General features: G+C 47.6%; 2 protein-coding genes across 2 annotated transcripts; both read right to left on the bottom strand.

Moving 5' to 3' along the window:
* On the bottom strand, positions 1–616 carry PtA15_8A724 (uncharacterized protein; the record flags this gene model as incomplete). The annotated part of the gene is made up of 3 exons (XM_053172183.1): positions 1–46; positions 113–312; positions 401–616. 3 exons carry the CDS (start codon positions 614–616, stop codon positions 1–3), a joined length of 462 nt encoding a protein of 153 aa, XP_053023372.1.
* A 1329-nt stretch (positions 617–1945) lies between these two features.
* PtA15_8A723 (uncharacterized protein) lies at positions 1946–2492 on the bottom strand (the record flags this gene model as incomplete). The annotated part of the gene is made up of 3 exons (XM_053172182.1): positions 1946–2032; positions 2098–2306; positions 2378–2492. 3 exons carry the CDS (start codon positions 2490–2492, stop codon positions 1946–1948), a joined length of 411 nt encoding a protein of 136 aa, XP_053023371.1.
* Between the last annotated feature and the right edge of the window lie 9995 nt (positions 2493–12487).

Raw genomic sequence — 12487 nt, 5'->3', positions numbered from 1 at the left:
CTACAACGCGACATAAAGGGCATGTTGAGTTCTGCTCAATCCAGGGCTGCAACAGAAAAGAATCTGAATCAGTCATTGATAATGCAGATAGACAATAAGAATATGTGCTTACTTGGAGGCAGTCTTGGTGGAAAAGGTGGGACGGATGGCATGGGAGCTGGACAACAGGTCGGCCAACTTGAAAGAGTTCCTCTTGACATATTGTGCAGCTCTCAGCTTCGCCATCTTGGCTCGGTGTCGCAGTGGGGGCGGTCGGGTGGGGAAGAGCGTCCAGTCCCTGCTGAACATGCCTCCTGCGCTGTGCCAAGGCAACTTGTTCGGGAGGTAAACTCAGAATCAGCCGTGAACACAACACATGATCTAAGTGTGACCTACATGATTGCCTTAGGCTGTCCATGACCTCCTCGGCTTCCTCCGGTGACATCTCACCTGATTCCACTAGGTAGGCCGCACCCACCTCGAGTTGCTCCATAGAAGTGGTGTCCAGATCGAAGTCGTCCGGGACAGCGGGCGTAGCCCATTCGTAGTGGTCGTCTGCCAAGACCTGAGCCTCGCCTTCGGGCGCCAATTCCAACTCAGCCTCTTCGTCCAACTCAAACAAGTCTTGTTGATCCATATTGTTTATTTATTAAGGGCTAAGAGTTCTGGAGTAGCTGCTATGGTCTGGGAGGGGATGGAATGGGGAGGAGGTGGCGAGATTGGTTGTGAGTTGGGGGAGATGGTTGGTAGCAGTACGGCTGGAACTGTACGCTTATTTATACCTTACATCAATGCTGAGCCCAAATTCAGCAGCACATAGGGGAGACTTTGCGATTGAATTGAATTGCTGAGGACTGCTGCTGCTTGCAACAGCGCGAGGCTCAGCTTGCTCGACAAAGGCGCGGACTTGAAGCCTAGTTTCTAGATCATCTACGGGTTGCTATGCCTTTCTCCGCTGTCAAGCTGCCTGCTTTGAACAAGAATTCTAGTTTCCTTTGTCCTCAGCAGACTGAGTGAAATTTTACTTCCAGGATTGTATTTCTGATCAATCCCTAAAGCTATAGATCGTAAGGCTCTGGTTTCTCTTATACGTTACGGTCGGGCGGCAGCTGCCAAACTGGAATGTAATTGAGACTATATATTTCCTGGACTCGTTTGCAGAGCCTGGCCCATCCTTTCCTTGGATGGAAAGGCCCGGCGCTCAAGGGTACAAAGTCTCGGCAGGAGGCACTCATTTAACTCACTTGGGAGGAGAGACGTGTGTGCCAAGTTAGATTAATAAGTCTTCATTGTGGCATGAGCGAGCAAAACGTTGCACACATCCTTCTGAGGATAATATGGAATTCGGTGTCCCGCCGCGCCCATGAAGCTGCTTCTTGTTGTTTAATGAGCCGTCTGTTCCCAGTTCTTAGCCATAATGTGTCTACAGGTCATCCTTAGACGTCGCTATCCACACCCCGTGAATTTAGATGCAGACAACTTTTTGAAGTATCCACACCCCGTGAATTTAGATGCAAGACAACTTTTGGAAGGAAAGACTCTTTGCTCAAGCGCAGTTGTTGGTCAACTCTGAGATTGAAAGAGAAATATAATAAATTGGGAGGCAATGCTGTTGAGGGTATATTTCAACATTTATTCACGTTTGAATATGTAAAACGTGATCTAATGACAAAAAAACTTTAGAAGAGAGATGCCGTCTTCAACTCAACACAAGGTCTCTTACCTCACGACAAAGGCTGAGCCTAATTTCATATTCATCTTCTCCATGTTGGCATTGGATCTACCTAGACCGCAGGAAGCGGATCAAGTCAAAGGAGTGCCTTGCGCTGTTGCGCTATGTCAACCGAAGGCAATCTGCATTACTTGCTACTATTCTAAGAATCCATGTAAAGCCAAATGAGAAAGTATTGTACACTAAAGGTTTGTACTAGAAAGAGATACAAAACAAGAATGCCGCTCCGCCAATTCAACCAGCGGGTTCCGAGTTCGAGGGTGGTGGTAGTTGGAATACAGCTCGGCAGATGGGGCAGCCTGTGTTTAGTTCTATCCAGGGCTAAATCCGAAAAGTATTGAAATCAGTAATGGACTATGGATGCTAGGGCTAAAAGAGTTGCTTACTTGAATGCATCCTCGGTGAAAAAGATGTGCTGGATGACATGGGAGCTGAACGACTGTTTGCCCAACTTGAGAGAGCTCCTCCTTACAGATTGTGCATTCCGAAGCTGTGCCATCGTTGCTCAATGTCAAAGTGGCAGCGGTCCTGTTCGGAAAAGGGTTCAGTAGCTCTTGAACCTGATTTCTTCGCTTTGCAAGGGCAGTGGCCCGAGCTTCTCCCAAAGGTAAAGTCAGAATCGTCCATAGAATTTAGAAAAAAACACATACTGGAAGCGTAGCTTACCTGATTCCATTAGATGGTGCAAGGCCTCTGCGAAATCCTCCGGAGAACCAAATGCATCCGCATGCGCAAGGTCGGAGAAAACCTCTCCGGTTGACTCTAAGATCTCTTGGTTCATATTGTGTATTTATCAAAAGCTGAAGTTTTTTGGAGCAACTGCTAGAGTCTGGGAAGATGTGAGATGGGAAGGGGGTCTATCGACACTGGGTTTGGGGAGATGATGGGTAGTAGCACGGCTGGAACCGTACGCTTACTTATACCTTTCATCAATGCTGAGCCCGACTTTGGCAGCAATGCTAGGAGGCTTCGCGGTTAAAGTACTGAGGATTGCATACAGCGCAAGACTGAGCTTCTACGCTGAACAAAAAGTCACGTTTCACTTTGTGCTCTGCAGATTGGACGAAGTTACGGATCGAGGCTTTTCTTTCTGATCAATCCATAAAACTTAATGAATTGAAGGATGCCGTCTCTCTTATCCGTTCTAGGCGGACGGCAGCTACCACACTATCTCAGCGTTTACCGAGGAAATTGAGACTTCATATCCCCTGGAATTGTCTGGCAAACCCGGCAGAGCCTGGCCAATCCTTTCCGACAGGATGTCAAAGTCCGCCACTGGAAGAAGCCCTCTTTCCATGATCTGGCTGCACTTGCGACGAGAGATTTGTGTGCCAAGTCCGAAATTTTTCTCTCTTCCTTCGAGTCTGATTGTGAGCTCCGACATCTCATCTTTTTCAATACACTTTTCTGTGCTACGATGCGAAGTGCTAGAGGCCCCTGAATCACACTGTCACCAGCGGGGAACAATTTGCACACATCTTTCGTGGAACACTTACTGTTAATAGGGATTTCGCGGCTACGTCGCGCCCATGGACCCGTTTCTTGTTACTTGCAAAGCTGCTTGTTCCCAGATTTGCGCCATAATTTGAGTACAGCTCAATTCATAGACGCCTGCCCACACCCGTGGAATTTGGTGCAAGATAAAATTTGAAAAGACAAGCGCAGTTGGTCGCTGCGACATCTAGATTTACAATAATAATGACATGGATCGGGAGGAAATGCTGTTGAGGGTACATTTCAAGCTCGATTGTATTTCAACAGACTGTATCATCGTGGATGCACAAAAGGCCGAGTCAAACGTTGTCTTATCCTGGGTGATCATGATGAAATGGCCTTGACATTCGATATAATATTAAGACCTTATGTAAACGGAGTATAAAGGACCTCAGACGCCATGAAGTAGCAAAGTAGTGGCTACATGTAGCGACATGTCTTGGCTTGCTTTTTTTTCTTCTTTGAGCACGCTAGCCTGCACTCCTCGGTCCCATCAAAATCTGAGAAGGGTGTCTCGATACAAATAGCCCCTCGTGCAATTTTCTGGATAATAGGTCTTTATGGGAGTTCTGTGGACCATCGCCACTTGCGTCTGAAGGAGGCTGGCCGGCAATGAAGATTGTCACTTCGTCAACACTGACTGGCCTGTAGTACCAAAACTACAGCCAGCATCAACGATGGTGGCCTGGTTTGTATACTCATGAGCAATAGTTTTGTATTTTTCTTGCGTGGTTTAAAGTTTCAAGTTTTAAGATTGCTCATCTGCTTTGTCCGAAATTCTCCCCAATGGATGATATATTGCTTCTTGGAGAAACAAATGAGGAGAAAATACATAAAAATCGAAAGAACCCAAGTTATTTAGGAAGATTATAAAGGGTGTAACACAAAAATTTTGACATCTTCCTACAGTACCAGTGAAAGTACTGTTGAGAGTTGAGAGGTTGGGAACTGAAAACAAGAGATGCTATAAGGTTTGAATTAATCCATAAGCAAGTTGTCCGTCGTTGTCAGCGTCTCGAAGTTCGAAATTGAAGTGATCGGGTCGTAAACGGCCAGTAGCTCTCATCGCTATGCGAGCGGCGACAGTAAATACGGGAGTCCAAGAGTTGAGCCACTGACGAGCGGCTGCAATCATTTCCCGATCCAGCTGTGGGTTGTCACTTTCGAGCAAACAGTCCCAATACTTTGCCAAGACGATCGAGGATTGGTAGCATCCGCGAATAACATGGATTAAGAAAGTCGCAGCCTCATGAAAATCGATTGTTATCTCAACACAAAACTGGCAAGGAGATCCACAGGTTCCTTCAAGAAGATTGTGGATACAAGATAGGACTGAGGAAACTCAACCGCAAGCAAGCTGAATGGGGACTACGAAATTGTGACCTCCCTAAACCATCAACCTCTTCTACTCTTCTCCCACAAATCCAAGCATCCCTACTCTCTTCCCACCATCAAGGATTCACTGTTGCAGAAATTCACTCTCGCCTTATCATTGAAACAGGTAAAAATGTGTGTCAGCGCACAGTGGAGAGATACTTGGCTATACTAGATTTGAAGCAGAGAAGGAATGATATTGCAGATGGAAAGGTCACCGAAGAAGAAGTTAAATGCCTTATAAGACATGCAAGAACACAATTACTGGCCACATCAGCTGGATATAGGAGAATGAACAACATTCTGAAGCAAGAATACCAGACCCATGTACCCAGGTTGGTTCTCAATTCCCTCTCTTCCTGCGACCTCCCTGATTTAGAAATAATAACAATCCATCTTCTCTCACAATATAGACTTGTTGTATACCAAATTTTGTCTAAACTTGATCCAAAAGGAATGGCTGACCGGCTCTGCCATGCTTGCAAACCTTGAATATTCCAAACTGATGGTCCAAACCACATTTGGTCAGCAAATGGACATGACAAGTTGAAGCCATATGGAATCCCTGTTTATGGATTCATTGATGCTTGGTCCAAGAAGATACTAGCAATGTATGCTCATGTTACCAACAATGATCCAAAGCATATTGACATATAATTCCTACGACTTGTAGCAAATGCTGGTGGAGTTCCTCTCAAATTAACAACAGACCGTTGTGGTGATTTATGTAGGCAGGCGTGGTAGAATGTCCACACAGAGATAGCAGGGGCTTTGTGGTGGTCTATCTTGTGGTCAGCTATTCAGGAGTGTCATCTCCGCCGCCTGCAAGATCAGCAGTATTCTCAGCAAGACTCAAGATCAACACTTACCCTTCAAGACTTCAAGAATGCCTCATCTCCACCCATTTCTTCTCATTCTCAAAAACTCTGGTCTTTCAAGGCTCTTCCTTCCCCTTCCACCTCTTTCTATACTCCTTTCCACTATTTCTCCTTCTCCCCGTATGTTTCATCTTTCTTGGTCCTAACACAGCACCTGCTGTGGGTTTATCCTCTGTTTTGTTTGCATTTTTGATTTTATTTTTGTCCTCTTTCCTCTTTTCTTTCTCAGGTTTTGATTGTTTTCTCTGTTTCTTCTCTTATGATGTGTTGTGTTTTCTCCTCTGTTTTCTCTGTGGTTTTGTTGTGTGCGTGCGCGCGTGTAGCGCGCGGAGGAGATGATGAAATACATGTGACAGGTTGCCTCCCGGAGTCCAAGCTTGTGGAGCTTGGAGGAAGGGAGCGGCATGGCATTCTGATCTGCAGAATACGGTCCATCACAGAGAGTTTATTGATCAGATCATCAGAGTTGAAAAACTCAGGATCACCTTCATCAGTTATCATCATCTAGTTACGCATCAGTCTTCTGTCTCTTTCTTAAGAAAACTCCACATCCTTTTTCCAAACAAAACAGCCTCTGCCAAGGATCAAATACCACAGCGAACATCTCAAAACCACCAACCCCAAAAGCTACCACCAAATTTCCTCCGCTCATCACTCCGGACCACCACCAGAGGGCAGCTCTCAAAGCACCTTCCCCTCACACAACTGCCACCGCCTAGCACGGACAGGAGTCTCTCAGCGGGAATGCACAGAGCAGCTGAGCGCAGAGTGCATTTTGGTGGCATGAGCACTGAGGATGATGTCAAGGGTGAAAGCGCTGCTGTAACCCCCCCTCCTTTGGGGTGTCACAAGAAGGATCACAGGGTCCCAAACGGACCCGCACTTAGTCCAGCCACTCCCCCTCCCCTCCAAGCTCAGCAGAGACTGGTATGCCATCTCTCCTGAGCTAGGTGAGTCCGCTCCCATTTCTTTTCCACCTCTTCTCCTGCCTCTCCCACTTTGTAGATACTGACTGAGAGACTGGTATGCCATCTCTCCTGAGCTAGCTCCACTACCCTGCAAATAGCAAACAGAGGTTCTAGAAAGCTGTCCCTCGCCCCTCGACCTCGTCTAGTGAAGCGCTCCACAGCAAGCGCTTACAGCTGCACTTCAAAAAGCGTAGCGCAGCGGTTTTGGTGGCCGCTGCGCTGCGCAGAAAGTAGCGGCCCCGCCCGCTGCGCTACCACTTTTTGGGTCTGGCAAGAAGCGGGGACCCGCTACTTTCAGCGGTAGCGCAGCGGAACCATCGCTGCGCTACCACTTTTTGAGCTGGCCGTGTAGCGCTCCCTCGCTGCCAGCCAAAAAAGTGCAGCGCAGCTGTTTTGGTGGCCGCTGCGCAGCGCTGAAAGGAGCGGCCCCGCCCGCTGTGCTACCACTTTTTGGGTCGGGGAAAAAGCGGGGCCCTGCTATTTTCAGCGGTAGCACAGCAAGACTGGCGCTGCGCTACCACTTTTTGGGCTGACCGCGCAGCGGTTCCCCGCTGCGCTGCGCTAAAATACCACTTTTTTGTAGCGCAGCGCAGCGTTTCAGCCTTGATGATGTCAGAAAGCACGCTAAGAAAGCTTACGGAGAGTCACACACGGATTGGATAGGCGGACTGGAGCAGAAAGACACGGCTGGACTGCGGCGGACTACCCTTGTGGACTGGTAGCAACGGCGTGTCAGAAGGTGAGCCAAGGCAGCCAAAGAGGGTTCCACCAGCGGGTGGAACTGGGGCGGAGGCAGTGGCGAGAGACTGACAGACGGGGGCTAGACAGAGGGCGTGGGAGAGGAGCGGAGTCCGGGATAGTGACGTGCGGGAAAGCGGGCGGAGCTGACGGACTAGTGCGTGAAAGTTTTGGATCTGCGGGATTGGGTGGGAAAGGCAAATTGCATGGAGTGAAGGAAGGAGGTGGAGGTTCACGGTTTCTCTTCTCTTTTCTTTTCTATCATCTGACTTACTACTCATCATTGTACTTACACTTACGGATGTACAAGAGTATTAGAAGAGTATTACGTAACCTTATCTTTTGCTTTGCGGACTGCGGAACTTTATTCACTTGTGGAATATTACGATATAGATCAGGCTCATTGAGGAGTGCTGAAGGCTAGCGGAAAGTAGCATTGCGGAGCCAATACACCAATAATCACTCAGCCCGGACACACATATTCTTGAAGAGGCGGAAAGTGGACTTTTCTACCCATCAACAAGCTTTTATTCTCACACTGTGGATCAGAACCAACAGATATGGCCACCCACATGATACAACTCACCCAAAGATATGCTGGAATCACCTTTGAAGAAGCCCAGACACATATGCACTATACTAAATCCACCCACAATCAAAAAATTGAGTTCCTATGGTCAACAATGATGAAGGAACACAAGGAAAAACTAATTTATAAAATTTTTACACAAATGGAGGCTGGTAGATATGACCAGGAAGATGAAATACAAAGGTAAATTTTTCATCCAATACCCATTATTGCTTGGTTTGAGCTAACTTATATCACATTAGACTCCTGTTCCTGTTCCTTTGGATGCCGGTTTTTCAAAAAAGTGTGTACCACTGGGTGAAAATATACAATGATTCAAGGAAAATGAAGGACAAGTTTACTGAGCTGCCAAAATCCTGCCCCCCAAACTTCTCATACTTGACCCCTGAACATTTTGGTGCATCTGATCAAATTGTCCATGTACCCAAGGAAACAGTCAGTTTTATCCTGGAAAATGATTACTCTGACATTCAGCCAATTTTCACTCACACATCTGACTGGTTTCATGAATTAGCCACTCTGGTAATGCAAGAGCTTGAGTTCAATTTTGATGAAATTCCACCAGGAGGTGTTGGGCCCATATTTGATCAAATGCTCCCATATATTCAAGCAAATTTACCCCTAGATTACAATACCATTCTGAACATCACTCCAACCCACAAATTTAGTTTACACCCTGGGTTCTTATTCTGGTATCACCAGGAAAAAAAAAGTCACTTGATGACAAGTGACATCATGCCAGCTCCAGCGGGCTACCCACCATCTACCCACCATCTACCCACCATCCACCCACCATCTAACCACATCCCCCCCCCATATACTTACCTTTCAGAATTTCCACAGGTTTGGCTGGGCACCAATAATCCTCATTTCTGGTCAGCTGATACTCAGCTTTGGCTCCCAGCTCATGCTCAGCTTTGGTGTCCAGCTCATGCTCAACTTTGAACCAGTCCTGACACAGCTGATTCTCAGCTTTATTCCAGTCATGGCTCAGCTTAGGCACATATTAGTACTATCATTGACCCAGCCAATCCTCAGCTTTGAACCAGTATTGGCTCAGCTGATTTTCAGCTTTGGATCAATCTTGGCCCAGCCAATGCTCAGCTTCTGACCACTACTGTAACAGCTGATTCTCATCTGTGGACCAGCCTTGGCTCAGCTGGTGCTCAGCTGTGGACCAACATTGGCTCAGCTGATGCTCAGCTGTGGACCAACCTTGGCTCAGCTGATGCTCAGCTGTGAACCAACCTTGGCTCAGCTGATGCTCAGCTGTGGACCAGCCTTGGCTCAGACAATGCTCAGCTGTAGGCCTTGGCTCAGCTGATTCTCAGCTGCGGAAAAGCCTTGGCTCAGGTGATACTCATCTTTTGAATAATCTTAAAACACCTCATTCTCAGCTTTGGAAAAGCCTTGGCTCAGCCACTGCCCAGCTTTGGACCAGTATTGGCTCAGCTGATGCTCAGCTTTTGAAAATTCTGGGCCCAGCTGGTGTTAATATTTGGAACAGTATTTCCCCAGCTGATCCTCAGCTCTGAAAAAGCCTTTTCCTAGATGATGCTCAGCTTTGGACCATTGTTGGCTGAGCTAGGATGCTCAGATTTGGAATATTCTTGGTCCAGCTGACACTGGGCTTTTTATCAGGCTTGGAATAGCCAATGCTCAGCTGTGGCCCAGGCTCAGCCAATTCTCAGCTTTGGCCCAGGCTCAGTCAATGCCTATTTCTCAGCTTTTGATGAGCATCAGCTGTTCCTGGGAAAAATTTAGGATCAGCTGACTGTGCCACATTGAGTGCTCTGGTGCAGTCCTGCAAGCTCTACAAGTGCTGGTGGAGCAGACTTGGAGTAGCCCTGAAGCAGCTCTGGAGCAGAAACCAAAGCTGCATCATGACACTTGCCATCAAGCAACACTGGGTCGCTACGCTACGCTACGCTATTTCAGCGCTACGCGTTAGCGTAGCGGCAAAAAGCGCCCATCTATTTTGCATAGCGTTAGCGCGCTGTTAGCGCCGCTACGGTGCGCTAATTTTCAGCGGCGCTAACAGCGCGCCAATTCTTTGTTAGCGTTAGCGCGCCGCTACAGTCGCTACGCTACGCTGCGCTGCGCTACAGCGCTTTTAGCGGAAAAAAGCCCTTTTTTCCCGCTAAAGGCGCTGTAGCGCAGCGTAGCGCGCGCTCTTTTGCGCCCTGCATGTGTAGCGTTAGCGCAATTGCGCGCATCTGCGCTAACGCTACGCTATCAGCTAAAATAGCTGCGCACCGCGTGTGCGTAGCGTTAGCGCATATGCGTGCAATTGCGCTAACGCTACGCTAAAAAATAGCGCATTTGCGCTGCGCTACGCTACGCTAACCGCTATGGTTAGCGTAGCGACCCAGTGTTGCATCAAGACAATCTGATATATTTCTTCTTCTTTTCTTCCTTCTTCTCTAAGGATAATATTTTCTATTTCAAGATCAAAATCTTCCTTGTTCATCTATCTGATTCCCAAGAATCCTGACAGTATGGTTGAACACAACGTGGTCTGGTAAGAGCGGCTTTTAACCTATAAGAAAGCCAAACAGAATCTGCGTGATACAGTCCGATGGCTGTCACTTCAGCTCTCCACAGGTTGACTCAATACTCCTATCTCAGTCAATTTCTTGTCATTATCACTAACCTGGGCAATACAGTCCAATGGCTGTCAGCTCTCCACGGGTTGACTCAATACTCCTATCTTGGTGAGGAAAGAGAAAAGGAGCATGGCTGGGGAGAGCTGGGACTATACCGGCTCAGCAGTGACAGGTCTAGTTTGGACCTGTCACCAAAAAGGTTAGAAAACTATGTACATGAGGGATAAGTACATAGGATCTCTATGGGCTTTTGCATAAGTGCATATCCAACTCTAACACCTTTGAACCCAAGAAGGTTGTGGATATAGTACAGACTGTAGTATCTATGTCCCGTGGCCTATACTTGGCATATGTATCTGACACGAGTGTCAGATTTCATTTAGGGTGGCGCAACCAATGTTGGGCCAGGTTATTAAGGCACAGAATCTGCATGATACAGTCCGGCGGTGAATCAGCTTTCACGTGTTGGCAACGGTGGGTCGCTACTTTACTCTAGAATAACCAGGCTGGGAGAGTAAAGTAGCGACCTTCAGTTATGTTTTTCACGGTTATTGTTATTGCTAGCGCGCGGATAGCAGTGTCATGGTTATCGTAACTGGCCTTTCTTCATAAGGTTGTTACTGGTAAATTAACGAGTTATTGTAATGAAAGGCCAATTTTGCCCTAGAATGGCCCTTTCATACAGCTGTTACTGGTAAATGAACAAATTAATGAGCAATGAAAGGCCAAATTTGCCCTACAATGGCCTTTTATTGCTCAATATCTTGCTTGATAACTGCTGCTCTGCGCATAGATATCGTAGCTTCCTTGAAAAAAAAAACTCTCCCTGAGTGCGTTATCAATATCGCACCATATTTCACAGTGGTGACCAGTCCGGTTATCGTAGAGTGACCAAAAATCGCTACGATAACGCTACTTTACCAATAACTGTAAAGTAGTGACCCACCGTTGGTGTTGGTCCCGGGTCTCCAATCTTGGTGAGGAAAGAGAGAGAATCCCGGGCACGTGAGGGCCGGAACTATATGTGCGCGCCGGTGACAGGTTAAGGTTGGTTCCTGTCACCAACTAGGTTAGAATCTATGTACATAAGAGGAAAGTACATCAATGCTAAGACATAGTTTCCACATATACCTAACTCTAACACAGGTCCACCGTATCTTACAGTACATGGCGGGGGTGCTTTGTAGAGACAACGGGATCACTGGCTCTGTGAAAACCACATGGATTTTGTTACCCCCCCCCCCCCCCCCTTGGTACCACCCTCCCGTGGAAAATGGGTGGACACAACTGACTTTCCCGTCTTCTCCACCCACCTGGGATTTCCACATCAAGAATGACAAGGATTCCACGGCCGCCTGTGGGATTGCAGTGGAGCCCACAAGCACACAACATGCAGGGGCAGCCGTGGGTTCCCCGTAGTTGAGACATTGCCGGTGAAACCTACAAGAGCGCGGCTCATCGGGAGATTAGGGCTAATTTGATGACAACCGCCGCGGCTCAAACTTCTGGTCAGGGTTGATTACTCTGGATGACCCAGGGCAACAAGGGACTTGTGCCAGCGCCAGCAGCTCTAAGTCACCTCAAACAACAAGAAGCTTGAGCAAGAGGCCCAGTTCATCAAAGAGAATCCAACCTACAATAAGGTCTTCTGGTGCATCTCCCAGACTAACCCCCCCCCCCCCCCCCCCCCCGCAAGCTCTGCCAGTATCTTGTCAAGCCCTCCTACGGCAAACAAACCTGTGTATGGCCGGCCAACAAGATTGGTGTGATTGTCTTCAGCACAATCCTGGGCAGTGTTGTCGTTGCAGCTATTGCAACGCCAATCTACAAGCAGCACTACTATCTGATCAATGGCAAGTCAATCTATACCTGGTTTACCCTTGCCGAAGTTATCCTTGGCCTTTTCTTTGTGCTCAAGTTTGTCATCAAAGTCCTTGCCGATGACTTCATCTTTACCCACAACACCTACCTCCTCAACACCTGGAACCACCACACTGCCTGTGGGTGCTTTCATCTGCTATCCTTTTTTTGGAAATCCCCCCAGTCAAAACCCAATGACACCCTCAAGCTGACCCATCATATTGCTTGGATCCTCAGCTCCAAAAGGCTGATCTCTCTTACCGTTGTGG

The sequence above is a fragment of the Puccinia triticina genome, chromosome 8A (genome assembly GCF_026914185.1).
Source record: "Puccinia triticina chromosome 8A, complete sequence".
In the NCBI taxonomy this organism is placed as follows: domain Eukaryota; kingdom Fungi; phylum Basidiomycota; class Pucciniomycetes; order Pucciniales; family Pucciniaceae; genus Puccinia; species Puccinia triticina.
Note: the sequence above shows the minus strand (reverse complement) of the source record. Positions and strands in the feature narration are given on the sequence as shown.